The sequence below is a fragment of the Nicotiana sylvestris genome, chromosome 1 (genome assembly GCF_000393655.2).
Source record: "Nicotiana sylvestris chromosome 1, ASM39365v2, whole genome shotgun sequence".
Taxonomy (NCBI): domain Eukaryota; kingdom Viridiplantae; phylum Streptophyta; class Magnoliopsida; order Solanales; family Solanaceae; genus Nicotiana; species Nicotiana sylvestris.
Window position 1 is genome coordinate 92,994,744 of NC_091057.1, and position 24,159 is coordinate 93,018,902.

The 24,159-nt window shown below is 38.6% G+C and overlaps 1 protein-coding gene across 4 annotated transcripts in view; it reads right to left on the minus strand.

Moving 5' to 3' along the window:
• Positions 1-24,159, minus strand: part of LOC104234714 (uncharacterized) — a 34,560-nt gene that overhangs the window by 9,895 nt on the left and 506 nt on the right. For 3 of the 4 annotated variants that reach the window (XM_009788327.2, XM_009788326.2, XM_009788325.2), the window contains exons 2-17: positions 23,647-23,727; positions 20,860-20,997; positions 19,961-20,071; positions 19,668-19,718; positions 19,438-19,538; positions 13,688-13,781; positions 9,589-9,720; positions 9,108-9,371; positions 8,926-9,004; positions 7,922-8,010; positions 7,755-7,838; positions 7,333-7,407; positions 7,169-7,216; positions 6,881-6,976; positions 6,506-6,735; positions 8-3,477 (exon numbers count right to left, since the gene is read on the minus strand). In XM_009788327.2, coding sequence (XP_009786629.1) covers positions 8-3,477; positions 6,506-6,735; positions 6,881-6,976; positions 7,169-7,216; positions 7,333-7,407; positions 7,755-7,838; positions 7,922-8,010; positions 8,926-9,004; positions 9,108-9,371; positions 9,589-9,720; positions 13,688-13,781; positions 19,438-19,538; positions 19,668-19,718; positions 19,961-20,071; positions 20,860-20,997; positions 23,647-23,727 — 5,143 coding nt within the window. The remainder of the gene's footprint in view (positions 1-7; positions 3,478-6,505; positions 6,736-6,880; positions 6,977-7,168; positions 7,217-7,332; positions 7,408-7,754; positions 7,839-7,921; positions 8,011-8,925; positions 9,005-9,107; positions 9,372-9,588; positions 9,721-13,687; positions 13,782-19,437; positions 19,539-19,667; positions 19,719-19,960; positions 20,072-20,859; positions 20,998-23,646; positions 23,728-24,159) is intronic. The other variant, XM_009788328.2, reaches the window with a different exon arrangement.

A 24,159-nucleotide genomic window follows, 5' to 3' on the forward strand; every position in this document is an offset into this window, starting at 1 on the left:
ACAATACCATTTCCTCCTAATGCAAAACTTTCAACACTGCTCCAAATATTTTCAGGAATCAGCGAAATATCTTCAACTGGAGAGTACAGGCAAGCACTGGCAAAAAGTAACATCGAGAGCTGTGCTAATGGGCCTTCACAGGTTGGTTGTGATAGTTTTGTCAAACACTGTAGAACTGTATCAGCTGCTGCAAGAAATGATTGCAAGTTGCGCCTTTCAGAGAATGGCACATAGTTCACAAGAAGTGCCATTGCATGGATTCTTAAACGCTGTGATGGGTCAGATGATGCCAGCAAAGCTACCTGATCCCACGATCCAGAAACAATAGCAGATATGATCGGCTCACATGCAGAAGACTCGCTTACTGATAAGGTTACTTTATCACGAATACTAGAACATAATAAAGCAGACCCAGAATGTCCATCTTGGCTTATGAGCTTCCCCAAGTGCTTAAGTGCAATAAATCGTTGTTCAGGCTCTGGATGGCAAAGCATGAAAGAGAACAGATCAATCAGAGAACCTTGACATTCATGGTAACTATGGATGCCTCTTTCAAATAGCATAGAAATCCACTGATCACTGTGAAGCCTCCAAGTAATACTTGGGGCACCATGCAAGAAATTTTTAACTGCAGAGCATACATTGCCAATTACACTATCCAAAGAAAAGTGTTGAGGAACAGCAAGTACCGAACCAAGGATCACAGAAGCGAGCTCCCACAAATGGTTCTCTTGAAGCACTAGAATCGTTTCTGCAAGTCCTTCAAGACTGATTTTCCAACAATAAGTGAAATCAGAAATAGATTCTGTCTTGAGCAGAATTCCCTCCTCACTGCCTTCAGAAACTGGAACTTTCTCAGCAACCAAAGTTAAGCATCTTGAGTACACAAAGCTTTCTGCAGAAACAAGGGCTAGACTCTTTGCCAATTTATGGTGAATCCTAAAGCATCGTTCAATATTTGAATTGAGCTTAGAAATGAGTGCCTCTAGGTCCTTTAAGACCATTCCAACTTCTACAGCTTTGAGCTGAGATTTTTTGTTCACAACAGCATTATCGTCCATGTTCGTTTCATTCATCTCAGTTGAACAGCAGCAGATATCCGAAAGAAAAGTTGAGTACTGTTCAGATCTATCATCACATGGTGCAGAAATATCCGTTTCAGACAACTGCGATATAGTGCAGGGAATGACACCCCAGGCTCTCAATGTCTCGAGGAGCAAAACTCTACAATTTCCTACAAGAGCCTGATATGCACAAAGATAATCATGAAATGAAGTTGTTGGCCCACAAGAAGCAAAATCAGCACAGGATATAGAAGACTGCAATAGTTCAACTTTGCGACGGAAGGATAGATCAGGAAACACTGATGCCAAAACAAAAATTGGCATTGCCCTGCATAGTCCATCCTCTCTTGGAGTGCTGTGGTTCTCATCTTTGATGATGTCAAAAAGTTCATCAAAGCATAATGCTTCTAAATTAAGACATGAATCATCACTCACTAAGTTTTCATTGGCAGCACATTTTCCCAAAGAATATGAGATAATTGGCTTTAACAATTGTAACACTGAGCGGAGAAATGACACATCACAATATGAAGACCGACACAAGGAAACAAGAACTTGCATCAAAGTCGGTACTTCTGGTACCACTGCTTCCATATGCTCAGCTACAATGGCTTCAAGCACATAAAAGACAATTGCTTTTGCATTCTTAGCAACAAAACCTTTTGCAAACCCACTAGACTTTCTACAAGAAAATTGGTTCTCTTCTTGAACAAAAGGCCATAAACAAAAATCAGAAAACCAACATAATAAATCAGGTACAATAGCAGGAGAAAGAGATCTTAATTGCAAAGCAACAGCCTCCAATATCGATTCCCCAAAAACTTCAAAGTCTTTTTGCAAACTGGGAAAAAACTGACGTATGTCGGGGTATATAACAGAAAAAGACTGATCTCCACTCTGTGGACTACAACTTTCAGCCCCTTTCCTGGAATTTGAATTGCTACCAGATTCTTCAATTTTCTTGTCATCTTTCTTCTCCAGGTAACCTATTACAGCAAGCTCATCAGAAAATATAGACAGAAGATACGTCAACTGTGGAAGATCTGAGATAAGGAAGAGTCTCTCCTTCTGATACTGTTTAGCATTACGAGATATTGCCATCCAGCCAAGAAATCGGGCAAGGGGAGAAGTTGAAGATGAGAATGCAGGTATTTTCTGCAGCCAAGCTGAAGCAGGAACTAGATTAGCAAACCGAAAACCACTCCTGTAGTTAATTGAAAGCTCTGACACTTCATCACAACCACTTGAAGCAATTATCAATCTTTGAAGAAGGATCCAGCGACGTCGAACTGCTTGCAGCTTCTGCTCATTCAACTGGCCAGTTCCTTCTTTTAATTGATAATAAAAAGATCTCAGCTGCTGGTTTAAGTGCTCCGCAGATTTTATTATAGTGTCAACAACAAGTTCAGGGGGACAGTTCAATCTAGTTCCAGAGTGCAATAGAAACAGCAGAATTTGCAGTAGTATCTCATGTGTCGGGTGCTCCTCCTTCTGCAGACAATGAATTAAAAAGTCGCATAAAAGTGCTTGGTTTTGACGAAGTAAGGTGATAGCATCTGCTGATTTTATATCTTGCTGAGACAATTCAAGTTTTTCGTCATTCCCTTCAACATAGGGAGTCGGATATTCCCCGTCCAAGTTCTGCTGATACTTCCTGTCAAGCTCGGCTGCTTCAAGAATTATTTCAAGAACAAATTTGTCCCTTTTCCTCTCAAGATCTGCTACAATTTTGAAGTCATTGTCCTCCTCAAAAAGATTTCGAAGAACAGAAACTTCATGATTTTTACTAGGCTTCTTAGTACTCAGTTTGTTCATAATAGATGAACTGTCCCGGGAAGACATCATAAAGAATGGATTAACATAGCATTCTGCTGCTAAAAGCAAAGCATCTATGGCAGCATCATGACCCTCGGGAGTGATCTCACACTGAGAATGCAAGTCCATAGCTAAACGCCTAAATTCGGAAGCTTTCATCTGACAATCTCGATAACTCACAAGCTGAAAGTAATCAGCATGCAGATTAGAATACTCAACAGTATAATCACTAGCAGATAGCGCACCATTGTCAAACTGATTGTTTGTAGCCTGTTCGTCAATGTGATTAACTTCCTTCTTGACATCAGAACTTAAGTCTGTGCACTTTTTCTCCAGGCTGCCAGAGACTAGTGAGATTCTATTGAGCTCTGGTGGAGCAAAGAGAAGGCTCACTTCCTCAGGCATGTCTGCTTGTGCAGTCATATCGGAATCAACTTTTGCGTCCGAATCATCATGACCGCCAGATCTGGAAGAAGCTCCACCACTGCAGGGTGAAACATTCAATAATTGTGGTCCTAGCAGCTCAGCACTAGGAGATTGGCGAAGGTCAACGTCAGAAGGAAGCTGCATGTGAGGTTCCAAAACTGAGAGAAGTACACTGCATATTCATTGATTCGACATATTCAGTCAAGTCAAGCAGCATTGTATATCTTGGGAAAGCTTATTATCATATGCACTAAAGCACTAGTTACCAGACAGACTTCAGGATACCAGATAACTCTTTCAATATGACACTTAAAAACTCTTTTGAACAAAGAATCAGCTCAATGAAATAGAACTATTTGGTTTACCGACTACGGCTAGCAAAACAGCCCAATCAGATCTTGCCACAACAATCATTCCCGTTAAAGTTATTTTACTTCTAACCTAACAAAGATTTTGCAGTTGTTTGTCTCTGAATGTAGCACAAAAATCCCTTTCCAAGATAATCAACAGTATACAGACTATGTCCAGGCTAGGCACATTGGCGCCAACATTACTTAAAAGTCTTTTTCGAATTATAATACTAAGAATAATAATAGTCATAGGACATAGAAAAGTAGCTCTTAATTGCTTATCCAATCCTTCTTTAGGAAAAAAAACTGACAAGGTGCTTAGCACCAATCCTATTTTCAATATAGAATAACATTTCCCTATAAGTACTAATACCTGCTTTAATCAAGTACTTCATACAGGAAATCTATCTTGCTGAGAGGAATACAAGGGGGAAAATGCCAAAGTAGATTGGCAGCAGAATTGAACAAGATGCAGGATATTTTCAGAAGAAACTGAAAACCTTCATTTCACAGTAAGATCATCTTTGACCATTTGAATATCTTCTATGCATAAGATTATAATATCAGGATACCATCCAGATTCCAGATTGATGACATCTTACTCTTTTACTGAGTATAGACTCCCCAAATGGCTTTTAACTTAAAGTTATTCCTTTCGTAAAACTAGCACCTCCCTTCAAGCACTATCTGATCTAGTCTCAGAAACTCGCTTAAAGAGGGTTTAAGCCCTGAAGCTAGGAGTGAAATAAGTTCTGCAAAATAGGTCGTACGTTTCGCTACAAGCGCTAATGCAAGCACTTCATCACCCATGGGCTCTGTCCTGAAGAGAGCAACACTGTCCAATAAATATTTCACCTAATTATAACATTGTCTGTTCATTTGTCTGCATCATTCTGGCTTGGGTTTATAGTTATTATTATTAACTACATATATATTTTTTATCTCTCCCTTCAGTTACGCCTTTCTTCATTGAAGCCCGGGCTTTTATTTGCTTTTCGCCTTTGATAACATTAGTTCAATTAAGAAGTGCAATAAGCACTCCAGAAGGGAAAAACACTAGCTTTCAAATTACATAACACCTCGAAAATGAAGCACCAGTTTTATTATTTTGCCACAGCCAATGTAAAGGAAGTTATGATGGAAAAGGCTACAGTCAAATTTTTCTTTCTTTGGGTTGGACTGTTTCTCAAGTATATAGATAGGCAGCTCAATTGACCATATTGCAATTTCACAACTTCCAAAAAGTAGAGCAACATATACAACAGGATACAAAAGCAATTAATGGCACTGTTACTTAAACCTAATGATCCAAGCTCCAAAAAGAAAAAAATTGTAACAGCCCAGCCCGCTAGTGATATTGTCCGCTTTGGGCCTAGGCCCTCACGGGTTTAAAACGCGTCCCTAGGGTCTAAGGCTTGTTATCTTATATACCCAGCATCCCTCTTGTGTTTTGCTGATGTGGGACTCTGTCTAAAGTCTAGAGTGTTACATACACCCCCTCTTATGGACTCAGCGTCCTCGCTGAGGTTTGCCCCACCGCATGAGATTCGCCTAGACTCAGCACTGAGGTTCCCCGCCTAATCGGGATTTGCCTAAACTCAGTTGAACTCTGACCCACCATCCGCAAGGCTGACACAAGAGTGGCTCTGATACCATTTGTAACAGCCCAGCCCGCTAGTGATATTGACCGCTTTGGGCCTAGGCCCTCACGGATTTAAAACGCGTCACTAGGTTCTAAGCTTGTTAACTTATATACCCAGCATCCCTCTTGTGTTTTGCCGATGTGGGACTCTGTCTATAGTCTGGGGTGTTACAGCCCAGCCTGCTAGTGATATTGTCCGCTCTGGGCCTAGGCCCTCACGGGTTTAAAACGCGTCACTAGGGTCTAAGGCTTGTTAACTTATATACCCAGCATCTCTCTTGTGTTTTGCCGATGTGGGACTCTGTCTATAGTCTGGGTTGTTACATACACCCCCTCTTATGGACTCAGCGTCCTCGCTGAGGTTTGCCCCACCGCATGGGATTTGCCTAGACTCAGCACTGAGGTTTGCCCCACCTAACCGGGATTTGTCTAAACTCGGTTGAACTCTGACCCACCATCGGTAAGGCTAACACAAGAGTGGCTCTACTACCATCTATAACAGCCCAGCCCGCTAGTGATATTGTCCGCTCTGGGCCTAGGCCCTCAAGGGTTTAAAACTCGTCACTAGGGTCTAAGGCTTGTTAACTTATATACCCAGCATCCCTCTTGTGTTTTGCCGATGTGGGACTCTGTCTATAGTCTGGGGTATTACAAAAATGTATTTGAATTATGCTAAAAATCAGTCTTAAAATCAAACCGCATTGAATCAAGAGGGTCTAAGTTCTTTAATTTCGAAATAGGACATAGAGCCTATTTGGCTTAGCTGATTTAGAATAGCTGATATGCATTAGGTGCTGAAAAGCACTTTTAAGTGCTGAAGCTGATTTAAAAAATAAGCAGTTACGTGTTTGGATAAATGAGCTGAAATTAATAACAAGTAGCTGAAGAACTGGGTATACAAAGAGTTTTGTTTTAAAAAGAAGTATTTTAGGGATAGAATAGTAAATATTTTGGTCAAACTTAAAGTGCTTATAAGCTGAAATTTGATAAGTTGGGGGAGACCAACTTATGGCTTTTGGCTTATTTTTGGCTTATAAGCACTTAACTTATAAGCACTTTTAATTTTACCAAACACGTAGATAAGCCAAAAAGTGCTTATAAATCAGTTTGACCAGCTTATAAGCTTAGCCAAACACCCTCATAGACTGAAGTTGCTCCCATGAATAAAACTCAATGCTTTAAGAAAGACTTAATTATCCTTCTATTACCTTGGAGCAACTGATCTGCGCCTCCACTCAGCTTCCAGAGAAGGAAGGACAGCAGACTTCTGTACAGCTATGCGAATCACATTTAATGCGATAGCACAATTTTTCTCTTGCTTTTCAAGGAAAACTGAAGAAACGTTCCCAAAGGCTATAATGCTCTGTACAGGGGTTATTGCAGGATCAAGGTAGGGTTCTAGCATCTCAACAAGAAAAAGCATTTGGTGCTTGGCATCCTGAAACAATAAAATTCCCAAATTTAAAAGCTTAAAGGAGTCAAATCGAACAGCTAAAACTTTACTGTGATTCTTCACATAAACTAAAGAGCAATTGTATGATTCCCTGAATAATAGTTGACAAAAGTTTTAGTCAAAAGATTACCTTATATTTGACCAAAATATCATCCATAACCCCAGATAAAGCTAAGACAATATATTTAAGGGCTGCACGTGCACGAGCAAATGAGTGGCGAGCACACTGATATACATTTTAGACAAAGGTAAGTATCGATAATAAAAGAGTACATAACGAAAATAGGCTCTCAACAACAATAATATGGTCATATAATGGTAACAGTTAGAAATGATCTTCGCTAAAGATCCCATTTTTACAGCAATAGGAAAAGATAAAACCAAATCATGACCTGGAGACTTATCACAAAAGACACACCTGGATTACAGGTAAAAGGTCCTCCAAAAGATCAAGTGCTAAGTCAATCTGTAATAAAAGCAATCCTAGAATTTTAGAAGATTCTCACAAGCAAGATTGCAAGGGAAAACCTACATTCTACTAGAGTCTACACAGCAGAGACTAAGGCGAGATATTTGAATAACCTTTGCTATTACTTGAGGCATCCATGGAGCTAAGACACCAGAGCAAAGATCAATGAGCACACATGCAGCCCTCCCCTGTCAGTACGTGTCAAATAGATTTTCAGTAAAGAGAACCAACTTCAGAAAAAGAAAGGACAGAATTAGATACTGATGTAAAATATTATTTCAATTCATTCGTAACATCGTCTGTTGTATGCCTTCTTTCCTAGCTCTGTATATAATTACGTAATTGCATAGGAACCACGTTGAGAACGTTAGAATTAACCAAACAGCAGAGCAAATAAACTTGGTTGATCTTGCCAGATAAATATCCAATGGATAATCAAGCAAAGGCAGAGAAAGACAAATGAAAAATGTTCCGCATTAACCAAAGTGCAGATGTGTTGACAGAAGGGAACCTAAAAGGAAGTGAGAGAACCTACATTTGATGGTGAAAATGATGATAGGTAACCTGCACAAGCACGAAGCAGAGGACGATAAACTGATGAAGATGAAGTTCCAACAATCTGCACAATAGCAACAGTAATTACACTGCGATCCTAGATTAAAGAACAACCAAATGAAGTTTATGACAACATCATGGAACAACCTGGGACAGGGCTTTCTGTACAAAAGGTTGCTTCCACAGAGATAAATCTTCATCAATTGGGTCACTACTGTTGATGCTAGGGCGAAGTGCTACGTGTCACAAAAAAACAAGAGAGAATAAGAGAAGGGAAAAGAATTAAAAGATAACTTGATGATAATGGAATAATTGGGTAAAATTCACATACTATATCTGACCAATGAGAGACTGACTCAAAAGTACCTATCACTAGAATTTCAACAGAAAAGTTGCTGTTGGAACATTAGTCAGAAGAATGATCAGAATGCAGGCCAAAAGACGGTACTGCCAACAGTCACAAAACAAGACACAGCGTTGCCAAAACGGTCACAGAAAGAGGAGCAGTTATGCGGAACAATCACCAAAAGGAGACTCAGTGCCGTCGTCAAAAATCACGGGAAAGAGGATTTGTGCCACCAGAGCAATTACCAAAAGCAAGAGTAAAAAAATCCAAAGTCGGCCATACAGTATAAGTTTGTTTACTGGTAGAAGGAAGCCACTTAAATCTCTACCAAGATTGTAGAGACTCTAATACCAAGTGAAAAAAAATAAAGAGAAGGACAAAGAATGAATGGAGAAGATGCTGACAATGGAATACAAGAGATATAAATTCAAAGCCTTAAGATACAATACATCTATATTTAGCTGACAAGGGACTACTTTAACATTAACGCTGGCATTCTAACTGCTAATACTTACATGCCTAGTAATAAGGATGATGAATGCCCGGTATTTACTAAAATACTCAAAAAGGGTTAACATTCAATGGTGAAGCCATCTAACTTAGAAAACACTTCTGACAGAGAGGAAAAAGAACTTTCCACAAAACCCTAAGGTCTCATGTTAATATGCACTTGTAGCATAAAGCATGTCAGTTTATTTTATAATGAGAAAGGAAAAAAGATAACCATTTTTGAGTGAATATTAAATCAAGGACGCAGACTATCAAGCTATGATCGAGTAATTATGGAACCGCAAAAGCGATATACCTGGTAGCAATGCTTGAACTAGGGGCAATGCCAACCAAAAATCAGAAGTGTTTTCTGCCAACTTGCTGCAGAGCAGAGGCTGTTAAAAATGAAATGTTGAATGTCAAACGAAGCAACATGTATAAGTACATATATGAACTACGATGGTTTATCCGTAGCAGACAGCTTTGGTTGTGATTGACCTGGGATACACAAGCATACAGAACATGTAAAATCCCTTCCTCCACTAGCCCAATATCTAAAACGTTAGTGAACTTGGAGTCCCACTGATATTCTGGTATCTGAAATTCATCTCCAAACAAATCTGAGTAATCAGCAAAAGAAGCAGGGGTGCAAGGCTCAGATTGTGATCCTTCATCAGGCACTGAAGTTGTAATTTCACTACATGAAAGTGAAGCTTCAGGTGCTTTAATAGGATCCAGAAACTTTAACAGAATCCCAGAGGCCTAGATAAAAGATAAGAATAGAAATTAGTGTAAAAGTAAAGGGTACTTGTAGAAACTTCAAAGCATGCAGTTCTGAACTATCAATATTTTGGAAACAACAGATGGAAGAGACACAAGGAAATATTTGCATCTAGCTGAATCTTGATTTATTTTCTTTCTGCTATGTCTTCTAACTACTCAGAGGGAAAAAATAATAGGGAGAAAGAGAGTGTATTACCACTCTGCAAATATTTCCCAGGTTAGAATCCTTGTAAGCTTTCCTCAGTAAAATAAAGATTGCATCTGGACGAAAAGCTAAGTAACAAGATGTGGGAAAATTCAAGGATGACATGTTGCGTGATCTCCTCGGCTGCCACAACAACATATACAATTAGCCAGCAGCCATGCCATATAAGTAAGCAATGTAAACCCTTAGCAACAACTGTGCCTAAATCCTTCTGCATGTCACCAACATGGCAGTAAACCCTTGATATCTTTCCACGATGACCCAAAAACAGTAATAGATGAAACAATAGAGCACATTTAGAGACCCTCATCAGCACAAGAAACATGTAACCAGATCTATCAAATATAAAACATAATATAAGTTCCTAAGCTGAGCCTGCAGAATTACAAAGGCTGGCAAAGTTCTTTATTAAATAGAGGTTAAAAGGATTAGAAATAAAATAAAAATGACTCAAAAAAAAAAAGAATAAAGAATGAGACTTACCCAAGATAACATAAAGTGGCAACCCCGTGTGCATCAAGTATTGAGCCAGAAAGTGGATACATAAATATAAAGGGAAACTCCCGAACCGATGCAATAAGTCTACGTTAGGTCAAACTCCCCCCTCCCACTCTTATAAGAGGCATTTACATGTACAGGAAATAAACATTACAAGGATATAAGGGCAATCAATACAGCACACACATATACACTTGGACAGGACTGTGAATCATGTCAGAATTTGGAAGCCAGCCAAATCTCTTCTGCCTTTCTACACAACTGCCAATGACAATGAAGGCTAGCTAAGCAATCCACTCAGCAGAGAAGTGTTTTGGCAAATGAGAAGGAACACATGAAAAATCTCTATTTTACTTTTTGCTATGAAGGTAATAAGCTACAATAAACACATGCTAAATTAAGAGGATGTGGTCCATTCATGTGTACAATGGGATGTCCCAAGAATCCAATGTCTCTAAGAACTGCCCTGCTTTTTCCCTGCCTAATTCCCACCTCTACGAGTAGACTTCGCCATTTAGGAGTGAGTAAGACTTTTAGACTTCTAAGGCAGATTAGCCTCTCTTGTATTTCATCTTTTCTCTTCATCTCTTCAAACCTTATCCAATTTTCTTATGTTATCTTGTTTCTTTATATGTGAAGTAATCACATGCTCAAATTAAGAGTACAGAGGAGGACAGGATCTAAACAAAAAAAAAGCCTAAACAGGAAATGCATGACAGTTGCTTTGAGGTCTATCAACGTTATAGAATAAGCAGTCATTTTGCCTTACACCAATGCAATGACGAGGAACCAATCTTTTGACAAACTTAAGTTGGAAACATGCTTTTGCTCAGGAGTCTTTGACATTGCACTCAAGCCATATACGCTACATAAAAAATTGCACAATTTTGTTAGAAATGGACCTTGAAGCAGGTATGTTGACTACATCCTATACAATAACCCTCAGGGATGGCTCTGGCTCTAATATATATGCCAGAAAATGAACTTTGGACTTCAAAAGCTAGCTCATTAAGTGAGGATTGTCCAAGAACATATAAAGAGACTACAGCTGTAACCTCAACCAATGTAGCACTCTGACCCCGGCATGCCCAAAGCAAGACATTTGGAGCGTAAATAACTATTGAAGAGGCCAATATAGGACTAACCCAATATCAGGGATGGATTTAGCTTCAGCCCTAATACCCTGTTAAGAAATGGACCTTAAACCTAACTCAATCCAAAAACTAGCTCAATTGGTAAGATTTTCCAAGGTCAGATAAGGAGCTACGACCTGCACACTTAACTAGTGTGGGATTTTAATACATCCCCCATACTTAGAACTAGACATTTAGATCATATAAAATAAAATAAAAAGGACTCAACCAAACTTCTTTGTTTTTTTTATAAGGTAAATTGTATTAATCAAAAGGGAGAAAAAACTCCCGTATACAAGAAGTATACCAAAAAGTAGAGAATTTACATCAAAACATGATTCTCTACAAAAGACGCGCAATCTTCTATACAAGTAGGGGCTATATGAGTGCACCAAAAAGCGATCAAAGATTAAAAAAACTATTCTTAAGATGTGAAAAAGGAGACTCAATCCCCTCAAAAGATCTCCCATTTTTTTTTATTTTTTTTTTTTTGATAAGATAATGGATTTCATATAAGGCATCAAGAAGATGCAAAATGTACAGTGCAGTAAAAACATTGTTAGCTCTATTACAAAAGGCCTAGTCTAAAGTTAAGGAGCTAATAAACTCCAAAAAAGCTTCTGGGGAATTTACAGGTGAAAGGTTAATCCAGCTACATAAACTTGCTAAACATCTAGCCTTAAGTATGTAATTTGGAGTAGAAATGCCCTCAAAACATCTTGTGTTTCTCTCACTCCATATACAAAAGATCTCCTATTTCTCTCCCCCCAAACTATCCACATGAGAGCTAACAAGGCGAACGTCCACGCCTTTTGTTTTCTTCTTCTACGGAAACCGGCCCAGCTATATAACATTTCCTTTACAGTGTTTGGCATCAATCATTGAACACCAAAAAGATTCAGGATTGCCCTCCAAAAACCCAAAGACACAGGGCAATGCAACAAAAGATGATCAACTTCTTCCCCTGAGCTTTTACACATATAGCACCAACTAACAAGTGTAATTCCTCTCTTTCACATATTTTCAACAGTCAAGATCACTCCCTTCGCCGCTAGCCATGCAAAAAAGCACACCTTCGTGGGCGCCTTAGGAATCCAGATCGAGGAGTGTGGAAAAGTGGCCTCCTGTCTCACCAACATACTCTGGTAAAAGGACTTTACGGTGAACAAACCATCGCCACGCAACCCCATCTCCAAGAATCACAAGATGGTTGGGGCCTGTCTTGCCCATATAGCAGTGCCAACAAATTTTGGAGCTCTGCAATCTCCCAATCTTGCATGTTCCTTCTAAATGAGAGGTCACATACTACCCTCCCTTCATGCTCCTTGCGAATCTGTTGGACCATCAATTCCTTTTGGTTTGGAACTTTGAAGACGTGGGGAAAGAGACCCTCAGAGTATCCTCTCCACACCACCTGTGATTCCAAAAGCAGATTCTACTTCCATCTCCCACCCTGTAAGTGATGTTGCCATTGAAGGCTTCCCAATTCTTCATGATGCTCCTCCACATTCCACACCCGAAAGGTGTTGTGATTGCCTTGGTCCTCCAATTCCCTCCCATGGAATCGTACTTTTCTACTATGACCTCCCTCCATAGAGCATGCTCTTCTACCCCGAATCTCTCCAGCCACTTCCCCAACAAAGCTCTGTTATATACCTAAGATCTTTTACTCCAAGTCCACCCCACTTCTTTGGGGAAGTGAGTGTCTGCCAATTCACTAGATGAAACTTTCTAGTTCCATCGGCCGCATTCCAAAGAAAATTCCTTTGAAGCCGTTCCAGTTTATTTGTGATGCTCACAGGAGCTTGCAACAGGGACAAGTAATAGGTGGGCATACTCGATAAAGTGCTTTTAATAAGCACTTCCTTACCGCCTTTTGACAACTACCGTTTGTGTCAGCCTGCTAATCTTTTTTCAACCCTTCTTGTTAATATATGCTTCTCCCATAATTGCGATTAACCTCCTCCATGGTTCCTCCGCAAACATATGATGGAATGTGCATGACTCATAGCTGATATTATTCCGTTTTAACTTTTTTGTTTTCCATTTTTCTCTCTTTTTTTTTTGATTCAATAAGTTTACATATATAACTACCTAATCAATAATAGTATGTGATAGTATAGATGAGGCAGAGTTCATTAAAACAACTATATGAAGATGCTTCTTTTTGCCTAATGTGATTAATGGGAATTGGTCCATCATACGTTCAACTTGTTAAAGTAAAGGTCAGTCCTGTTTTCTCACTCTATATAAAACTAGGCTAGACACTAACAATCAGGGTAGTTTGAATGAAGCAACAGATCATCTGTGGCCTAAATAACACTTTTCTGTCAAGAGTACAAGAAGGGAAACTACTACTTCTAGTTTTCCTTTGAGAGGAGACAGCTACTTACTTGTTATGAGGTAAATTTCACAAACTGAATGCCAAGAAAAGCAGAGGAGCGGTACCCTATGCATACCTCAAAATTCGAGGATACAGTCAAAGCTATGGCAGATTGACTGTTCCTCAAAGCTTCAGATTCTGAAATACTGCCTACCGACCTTGCCATTTCCCTGCTTTAGCATAGAAAATAACAGTGAACAAACAAATTCTAACCTCAAGGAATGAAACTTGTACACTATTTTTTTTTTTTTTGATAATGATGAAGCTTGTACAATATTCATATCTAGTATTAGAGAAATAAATATTCTTTCACTGAAATCAAGGTTGGGAACCATCTCAAAGAGGCTCAATAATAAAATTACCAATAGCCAATGATACCCGAAAGATGTGGACAATTCACAAGAAGAGAATTTTACCCAAATGAATAGGAAATCCCCTTTCAATAATTAGTAGAAGCAATATCGCAGCAAACACAGGGTTCATACAAAAAGTTAACTTTATATATCAGTAGAAGGGCTATTCAAGGTTGTTAGATAATGAACGTAGATATAATCTGAATGTAAATCATCTCATATAATATACATAGCTAGCATAATTATAGGGATTCACAGCAGATTTATAGGATTTCCTTTTTGATTCTTTCCATAGTTAAGGCTCTATGTACTTGTATATATACTTGTTACTTCTTGAATACAACATAAGAGAGATTTCTCTATTGTCTTTGTACTTTACATGGTATCAGAGCAGGTCTATTGCTCGCCGGAGTTAGGTTGAATCCGCTACCGAAAATTCCTTGGCCGGAAGCTAATCTGAGGTCTTTTTGACATTTCCAGTTGACTTGTGGTAGTTCTCTGATCATAGAACCACATTTTGGCAAAGAATAACCTCAGACCAGATCTTATTCTCACTTTGTTTGGTCAGGTTTGAGTTTGGTTTATTGGTTATTTGATTTCTTTAATTCTGTGGTATTTTTCTTGGAGGCTGCCTCTGTGAGAAGCTTGCATCTTTATTTTTGACTCACTGTGGTGATCAATTAGTGACTTAATATTGTCTGTTGGGTCTTTCCTTATCAAAAACTTTGTTGGTCTCTGATTTTGTTTGAGTTGGGGACAAATTCGTTTGGTTCTCTAATTTAGTTGAGTGGATTATTAAAGTTGAATCTTATTCAATAGATTGTTGATTTCGTATCTACCAGGATCTATTTGAGTATCTTTTAGCTTCGGGGACCTCTATTAGTTTAATCAGTTTGTTATTGAAAGGGAAAAAAATGATGGTAAAGAATAATAATGCAACAACTACTAGTCCAACAATCTTGGTTTCGGATGAGTTTCTAAAATTCCTTCAATATCATAATTCAGTTAAGGAATCTTCTACAGTTACTACCTTTGTTGGGTCAGATAAAACATGTCTTATCACCTCTTCCAATAAATGGGTAATCGATTCTGGTGCTACAAATCACATGACAGGTAATCCAAATATTTTTTCTAGCTTTCGCTCACATAAAGCACCCTCTCCGGTTATTGTAGCTGATGGATCAACTTGTAGCAGTGTTGGATCTGGACTGTTAAACCAACTTCCTCTATTACCTTGTCATATGTATTAAGTCTACCAAACTTGGCCTTCAACTTGATTTCTGTTAGTAAAATTACCAAAGACCTTAATTGTTGTGTTGCATTCTTTCCCGATCATTGTTTGTTTTTAGATCTTAAGACGATGCAGGTTATTGGTAAAGGATATATATCTGGTGATCTCTACATTCTTGATGAATGGGAGCCACGATCTGTAGCATGCTCTAGTATCGTGTCTCCTTTTGAAGCACATTGTCGACTTGGACATCCCTCTTTGCCTTTGTTAAAGAAGCTCTGTCCTCAGTTTCAGAATATTTCATCATTGGATTGTGAGTCATGTCGATATGCAAAGCATCATCGCATCTCGTTAAGTCCAAGGGTTAATAAGCGAGCTGAGTCAGTTTTTGAGTTAGTCCATTCTGATGTTTGGGTACCATGTTCGGTTGTTTCTAAAACTGGGCATAAGTATTTTGTCACTTTTATAGATGATTTTTCTCGAATGACTTGGATTTACTTTATGAAGAGTCGCTCTGAAGTGTTTACTCATTTTTCTGCCTTTTGTGCTGAAGTCAAAACTCAATTCAATGCTTCAGTACGTACTCTAAGGAGTGATAACGCTAAAGAATACATGTCAAAGTTATTTCAGTCCTACATGAGACAACATGGTATATTACATCAGTCTTCATGTGTTGATACACCCTCTCAAAATGGAGTTGCTGGGAGGAAGAATAGGCATCTACTTGAGACAGCTCAAGCACTTTTGTTCCAAATGAAGGTTCCTAAACAGTTCTGGGCTGATGCGGTTTCTACGGCTTGTTTTCTGATTAATCGCATGTCATCTAGTGTATTCGATGGTAATGTGCCTTATAGTGTTCTTTTTCCGAACAAGTCATTATTTCCGGTGGAACCTAAGGTGTTTGTAAGCACATGTTATGTTCGAGATGTTCGACCATCTCTTACCAAGTTGGATCCCAAGGTTGTGAAGTGTGTTTTCCTAGGCTATTCTCGCCTTCAGAAAGGGTATCGATGTTATTCTACTGAGCTTGGCAAATATATAGTGTCAACTGATGTGGTATTTTCAGAGACCACCATTCTTCTATGCACCTCCCATATCTACAAGCCAGGGCGAGGAAGATCAGTGGCTAGCATATCAGGTTACCCGTACTTTGATCTGCCAACAGGGTTATCTCTTATATGAAGGCTCGGCGTATGGTCGAGAGGGGGTGGTTGGCTTATTTGGCTTATGTTCGTGATTCTAGTGCTGAGGTTCCTTCTATGGATTCTGTGGCAGTGATCCGGGATTTTCCAGAGGTGTTTCCCACAGACCTGTCGGGGATGCCACCCGATAGGGATATTGACTTTTGCATTGATTTGGCTCCGGGCACCCAGCCCATTTCTATCCCGTTGTATCGCATGGCCCCGCCAGAGTTGAAAGAATTGAAGGATCAGTTGCAGGATTTGCTTGATAAGGATTTTATTAGACCTTGTGTTTCGCCCTGGGGTGGCTAGTGTTGTTTGTTAAGAAGAAGGATAGAACAATCAGATGATACTCTTTGATCTCCAAGTTCTTCTATTGAGCACCAATCGACTATTATGCCTTCAGTACCTACTCCAGCAAGACCTCCAATTGTTCAAGTTTATTCACGGAGGCGAGAGACAAATGATGCATGTCCCGCACCAGTTCCTGCATCATCTGATTCTCCTTTGCTTAATCCTCCAAATAACCTTGATCTTCTTATTGCGCTTCGCAAAGGTACACGTACTTGCAAATCGACATATTCTGTTGCTAACTTTGTTTCCTATGACCACTTATCCTCTACGTCTAGATCTATGATTGCTTCTCTAGACTCCATCTCTGTACCCTAAACAGTGAAGGAGGCTTTGAATCATCCAGGAGGTCTGATGCAATGCTTGAGAAAATACGTGCTTTAGAGGACAACCACACATGGGATTTGGTAGATTTACCAAAGGGAAAGAAACTAGTGGGATGCAAATGGGTCTTTACTGTTAAAGTTAATCCAGATGGTTCTGTGGCAAGACTTAAGGCCAGACTTGTGGCGAAAGGGTATGCTCAGACTTATGGGGTGGATTATTCTGACACCTTCTCCCCGGTTGCCAAACTCACTTCTGTCCGCTTATTTATTTCTCTAGCTGCGTCCGAGAATTGGCCTTTACATCAGTTGGATATCAAGAATGCATTCCTTCATGGTGATCTTCAGGAGGAAGTGTATATGGAGCAACCACCCGGTTTTGTTGCTCAAGAGGAGTATGGGAAAGTCTGTCATTTGAAGAAGTCCTTGTATGGCTTAAAGCAGAGTCCACGTGCTTGGTTTGGCAAGTTCAGTGAGGTAGTTCAGGAGTTTGGGTTGAAAATGAGTAAGTGCGATCACTCAGTCTTCTATCGGAAATCAGTAGTTGGCACTATTCTCCTTGTTGTATATGTTGATGATATTATTATCACAGGAAGTGACTATGCTGGGATTTCTTCCCTCAAGTCTTTTCTGCATACTAGGTTTCATACAAAAGACTTGGGCCACTTGAAATACTTTTTGGGAGTAGAAGTAAATAGAAGCAAGAAGGGAATTCTTTTGTCTCAGAGAAAGTACATTCTTGACTTACTTGCAGAAACTGGAAAGTTGGCAGCTAAACCTTGCAGTACTCCAATGGTTCCTAATGTGCATCTTATGAAAGATGATGGTGATCCTTTTAACGATCCAGAGAGATACAGGAGGTTAGTTGGGAAATTAAACTACCTTACTGTGACTCGTCCAGATATTGCTTTTGCGGTAAGTGTTGTTAGCCAGTTCATGTTTGCACCAACGGTCAAACATTGGGCAGCTTTGGAACAGATTTTGTGTTACTTGAAAGGAGCTCCTGGATTTGGCATATTATATAGCAATCACAATCATAGTCGTATTGAGTGTTTTGCAGATACTGACTGGGCTGGATCGAAAATTGATAGAAGATCTACTACAGGTTATTTTGTCTTTGTTGGAGGAAACTTGGTATCATGGAGGAGTAAGAAGCAAAGTGTTGTATCTCGATCTAGTGCAGAATCCGAATATAGAGCTATGTCACAATCTACATGTGAGATTATGTGGATACATCATACATCATCTGTTGACTAAAATTGGGTTAGAGCATCCAATACCAGCAAAACTCTTGTGTGACAATCAAGTTGCCCTCCATATTGCGTCAAATACGGTGTATCATGAAAGAACTAAGCATATTGAGGTTGACTGCCATTTTATTCGTGAGAAGATTCAGGAGAACTTGATCTCCACTGGCTACGTGAAGACAGGAGAGCAACCGGCTGATTTGTTCACAAAGGCGTTGAATGGAATTCGAGTTGATTACCTTTGTAACAAGCTGGGCATGATCAATATCTATGCTCCAGCTTGAGGGGGAGTGTTAGATAATGAATGTAGACATAATCTTATGTAATATACATAGCTAGCATAATTATAGGATTCACGGCAGATTTATAGGATTTCCTTTTTGATTCTTTCCATAGTTAAGGCTCTATGTACTTGTATATATACTTATTACTTCTTGAATACAACATAAGAGAGATTTCTCTATTGTCTTTGTACTTTACAAAGGTTAAGGCTTCATTCACCTGCTTCTCCCACAAACTGGACTTTTTTGTCCGTTTTAATCTCCATTTTTTAGACACACTTATATCTGCTTATGAAAGAAAATATTCTGAACTTTATAAAAGATCAAGCAACCTGTTAAACCTCTAGCCTTTTCTTTCCCCTAAAAAATATATTTCACCAGCCTGGGCAAGAACTTGTCACCACGGTATCAATACAATTCCAGAATGTCCAGCATCACCACACTTTTCCTTTCTATTAGCCAAGGCAACACCATCATCATTACAACTGAGCTTAACAGTAACTTTGTAACAAGAATACCTCAAAACAATAATAGTTCCTGTATCACTGAGTAATAAATTTTTGAGCTGAAAAAAAGTAATGATAATTTAGTTGACCATTAAATTAGATATCTGGTTTCTTATTATATTAATGAGTTCTTCAATGCTAGGAATGAAATCTTAACCAATGAATGCTCTCAATCAAATCAAACATCCCCAACCAAGAGAAGGAAATCTTTTAAGGGAAAAAAATAAAACTCAATTGTCACTGTGCACGAGATAGCTAATACATCAGGTAATACCTTCGATAAAATCCAATACAGACCAATTCTTGAAGAGCTATTAGAGAAATACCTTGTACAAGAAATAAGGGATACCAACCTTTCCTTTACAATTCGAAGAATTGGGTAGAGGGGACCAGCAAGCATTGCAAGAAAACGCGTTGCATATTCTGAAGCTTCTGAAAAGCTGTTAAGATCAGCCTGCACGGATATAACAGAATTCTCAACAGAACCACGTAATCCACCAAAACTATGCTACCAGCTTGCCACGTTTCATATTTCGGAATAATAAAGATACTCCTATTTATATACTTGAGATTAAAGAAGTACCTCTAGTTGGGGAAGGAATACTCCCAGCCGGTTTGTGATATCTTGAAGCAACTATAAAATCAAAGGTTAGATAGAAGGAGCTGAAATAGTTAAAAACATGCTAGCATACATCAAAAACAAGTAACATGTCAATGCTTAGCAATCAAAGCATTTCTATCCATAACAAAAAGGATAAGACTTAAGGAATGATGTGCCACCACATAAATTGATCTGACCATGGCAACCAGCAATGCTCACATGCGCATCTTACAACTATTATGTGCAAGAAAAGTAGCACTAGCAGTATCTTATACCTGAAGATGCATATCATTATCATCCTGCTTGCTTGATATTATGTGGGGTAGCAAGTAGTTGAAGATCGGTTGAAACTCCGGTTCAAGACCAGTAACCGTAATACCAATCAACTGCACAGCAGAAGAGAAGAAATCAGTAAGTGACAAAATTAGAGCCCCGAACTTAATCAGTGCCACCAGTAACAGCAAGCAACCGACAAGTTAGAAAAAGATGAAGAAAGTAAAAGTCAAGCCCAGCCCTTCACAACAATATCTTTTCTAATTGGTAGCTGTTCGCAACAATATCTTTGTTTTCAATTTCACTTTTTGTGTCATCTAAGGTAAAAATTAGACTAGATTATAAAAGTGAAATTTCTCGTTTTATAGAAGCTATTAACGTGATCTAGCCCAAGTTGTCTTTCTTTCTATTTCCTAGTGAGATTCCCTTTTTCTCTTTTTCGTTTCGCTATAAAAATGACAAACTTCTCCACGAAGAGAAGAACTATATTGAAGACTTGGAGCAATTTGAAATCAAAAACAAACCCAAAAATGTTTCCCATACACAGCTGAAGCATGGTTTGGCACAAATAATGTATGCTTGTACTAAATAAAAAACAAAGCCAATAATGTTTTCCAGACACTGCTGAAGCATGGTTAAGCAAAGATAATCTACGAGAGACATATGAGAAATAAGAAGATTAGTTGATGACTTGATGCTTTATTTAGTACAAGCATACTTCATTTGTGCCAAACCCAATATAGTATCTAACTTAGGAAGTTAACCCTTCTAAATATTCAATGGAACATGAAAACAATCTAACATGATTCCTCAAACTAAAGATGGGAAAACCAATTTGAAATTGCTTATTCTGAAAACTTAAAGTAAATATAGTCATTGTATGATACCGAAAGTAATGCACCTGAACAAAGAAAATTGCTATAGGGCTCCCACGCAAGCAAGATATCCGAACATAATGGCATGGAGTATAATTCATAGGGTACATCATGTCCCGTCGAGGGGCTTCACAGCGTGGGCGAACTTTTGGAAATGTCTCTGGCTATGAAGAAATCACAAAAAGATAATCAAGAAAACAGGCACAGGTAATTGCGTCAGGGAGAATTCTTATGAGAAATATCTAAAGTTTCACAGCCATTGAAGTACAACGCTGCTCGAGAACAAATAGGCTATTAATAATCAGCAAATAAAGAAAGGATAATAACATTTATGAGAACTTGACAAAAATTATCCAACAATGAGTAGAAAATCTTGCATTATAAAATAATAAAATAGCAATAAGCGGAGACATAATTACTGCATTCTCCACAAATCTCAATTAGCAAGTAATAAGCAAACTAGGCAATTTTTTATAATGCAAGTGTCCGGACCAGCTTGCACGCACCTCGACTAATCCCACCGAGTCACGTAATTTTCTCATGTTCTTCATGCACTAGGCTCCAGCTTCAAGGGGACAATTAAAAACTAATAGGACCTCCATAATTTTTTTTAAAACCAAAAAATCCTTGAGGCATGTAGCGCATAGTTCGAAACTTGGTGGATAATGGGCTCAATTCTCTACCGTTCTCTGCTTAGATACCAGTCTTCTTTGCATGGCAGGGTCCGAACCCGTGACCTATGTCTAACCCACACATCAGGTGTTGCGCTCTTAAAACTACTAGACAAAAGCCCCAGGACCACACCTCCATATTAATTTACATGAGACAACTTGATACATCATCGAGGATACGAAATGAATTGTTTAATAATACAATGTTAAAAGCTCAAAGTACATATTATAATAATCATTAAAAGTTTGGGGTAATAGCACCTCCGTAAAAAAAATTATAACCGAGAAATCCTAAAGGGCCTACGGAGCACGGTTCGGAACTCGGTGGATAATGGGCTCGCTTCTCTACCCTTCTCAGCTTAAATATCAGCATTCTTTCTTTGGCACGGTTCAAACCCTCGACCTATGTCTAACCCACAATCACATGTTAAGCTTTTAAGACTACTAGACCAAAGCACTCGGAGCACACCTCCAAACTAATTTACATGAGACAACTAGATACATCACGAAGGATAAGAAATGAATTATTTAATAATACATTGTTATGGCTTAAGTATATTATAATAGTCGTTATAAGTTTGGGGTAATAGGGGCAATGTTAGGCCATACTTAAACGAATTTTTTAAATGTACTGGGACTCTGGATACTTCCAGAAGTGGTAAGGTGCATTATTAAATGCTTTTTATTATAGTTGAGAAATCCTTGAGCATCGGTAGCACACGGTTCGAAACTCAGTGCATAATAGACCTATTGTTTTACCTTCTCCGCTTGAATATCAAACTCTTGTATGTGGCATTCAAACCCATGATGTGCTCCTAACCTATGTATTTTTTGTACTCTTTTTTATCATGGTGTCCAAGCCAACTTGGCGCACCTCGACTAATTCTATGGGATATCTGCTATCTACCACCAGTATAGGTACCGGGTAACTTTGTGCACCCAGGCTTGGATAGATGGGAAAAAATCACATCGCATTTTTACCTCCGCTGGAATTAGCAGATTTGAACCTGAGACGTCATGATTCTCAACCTATTTCATTGACCACTAGGCCGCACCTTTTGGTGCTTATTTGTTGTACTCTTACCAGTAGACCAAAATATAAAATGTTTTTCGCATTCCGCCCAAAAGAAGTAACCACAAGCAACTTCAAGGAAGTTGTTGACGGTTTTTTAAGCAAAGAAGTTATTATATCTGTGGTTTTTATTGGACCATAAACCATCCTTCAGCAACAGATATCAACCACACACCTCCACAAGAACCACCCTCTCCTCCGTGGCGCAACCTTATGACTTATGAGTACTCAATCCTTTTAGTCCAATTCCTTTGCGCACCGGCAAAAGTGAAGACAATAGGTTTCCCTTCATACAAGGTACTAAATTAGCTTCAGTTATTAAAAAGGGAATCTTTGCTTAGTTGAGTGAAACAAGACAAGGTGCTTTTGGGCCTCATCACAATAATTATAGGACCTTTTGGTGGGATAAATCTTTGTTTTAACCCTTTCCTTTTTAACAGTAAATGCTACTTACATAAACTAGATCCCTTTTTTATTAAAAATAAAGACCCTTCTGATAGATCTTCTGGGAGATGATTCCTTCAGAGAAGATGCAATAATTAGTGATTCTGCAGACCACCTTCCACCCTCCCCAATCCCTCCTGGCCGATAAATAAGAAAAAACACGAGATAAACAAGCATTATTACAAATTTTTCTCTACGTGGAATGAGGCATAGAGCATCAAGGATTAAGGATACCAAAAAGGTCAGAAACCACTACAATTCTGAGAATAGATAAGTCGTATCCTCTGGAAACCCGCAGATTCATCACACAGTAACCTAATATTAAGGATATCATTTAACCAGAAATTGAACTCCCTTATTGTAAACCCTCCATCGTAGCAACCTTCTGTAGAAGGTTGATGATTGTTAGATACTATTTTTCTGAACTCAATGGGAGGTTGGTGATAATTAAAAAAAATATATAAATAGATAGTGATTGAAGACTTTTCACACTCAATGGCAGTAATATAATGTCAATCATAGGGATTCTAAACTTCAAAAGCGTTCCTATTGTATATGTATATGAAACAAGAAAGAAAAATTTCAACCAGTACAATCATTGATGCAAAGATATCTTTACACAAAACCTTGTAACGCAAGCCAGCTGAGATTTCCCATTCCAGCACAGACTTATTGTATATTCTTATATGTGAAAGCAAGCAGGGTTCCTGTATTGACAAACACGAGGAGACCAAAAACTACCATCAGTTAACTCCAAAAATTAGTTATCAATAGGAAAAAGAAAAATGCATAAGAATATAAAATGACAGCAGCAGTCAGTAGGCTCATCCTAGCTAAATCATTTAAATGCTTACGGAATCAAACTTCTGAAGCCAGTAGTTTAATCATCTGTTGCAGGTGAAGTTATCTAAAACCAAACAACTAACCAGCAACACTGAACAATGTAAGAGAAATAGTCATTATTAATTGGTGCTTTTGTTGAGTATAAGAAGAATTATGTTGAGATGTAGGCTTCTACTGATCAAGCATTAAAAGGATGATACTTTAAGCACAACAAAACTAGTTTACCCAATGAAAGGACTTAAATCAGTCTACTTGACAAATAAATGAAGCAAGCCCAACAAGAAAATGAAGCAAAC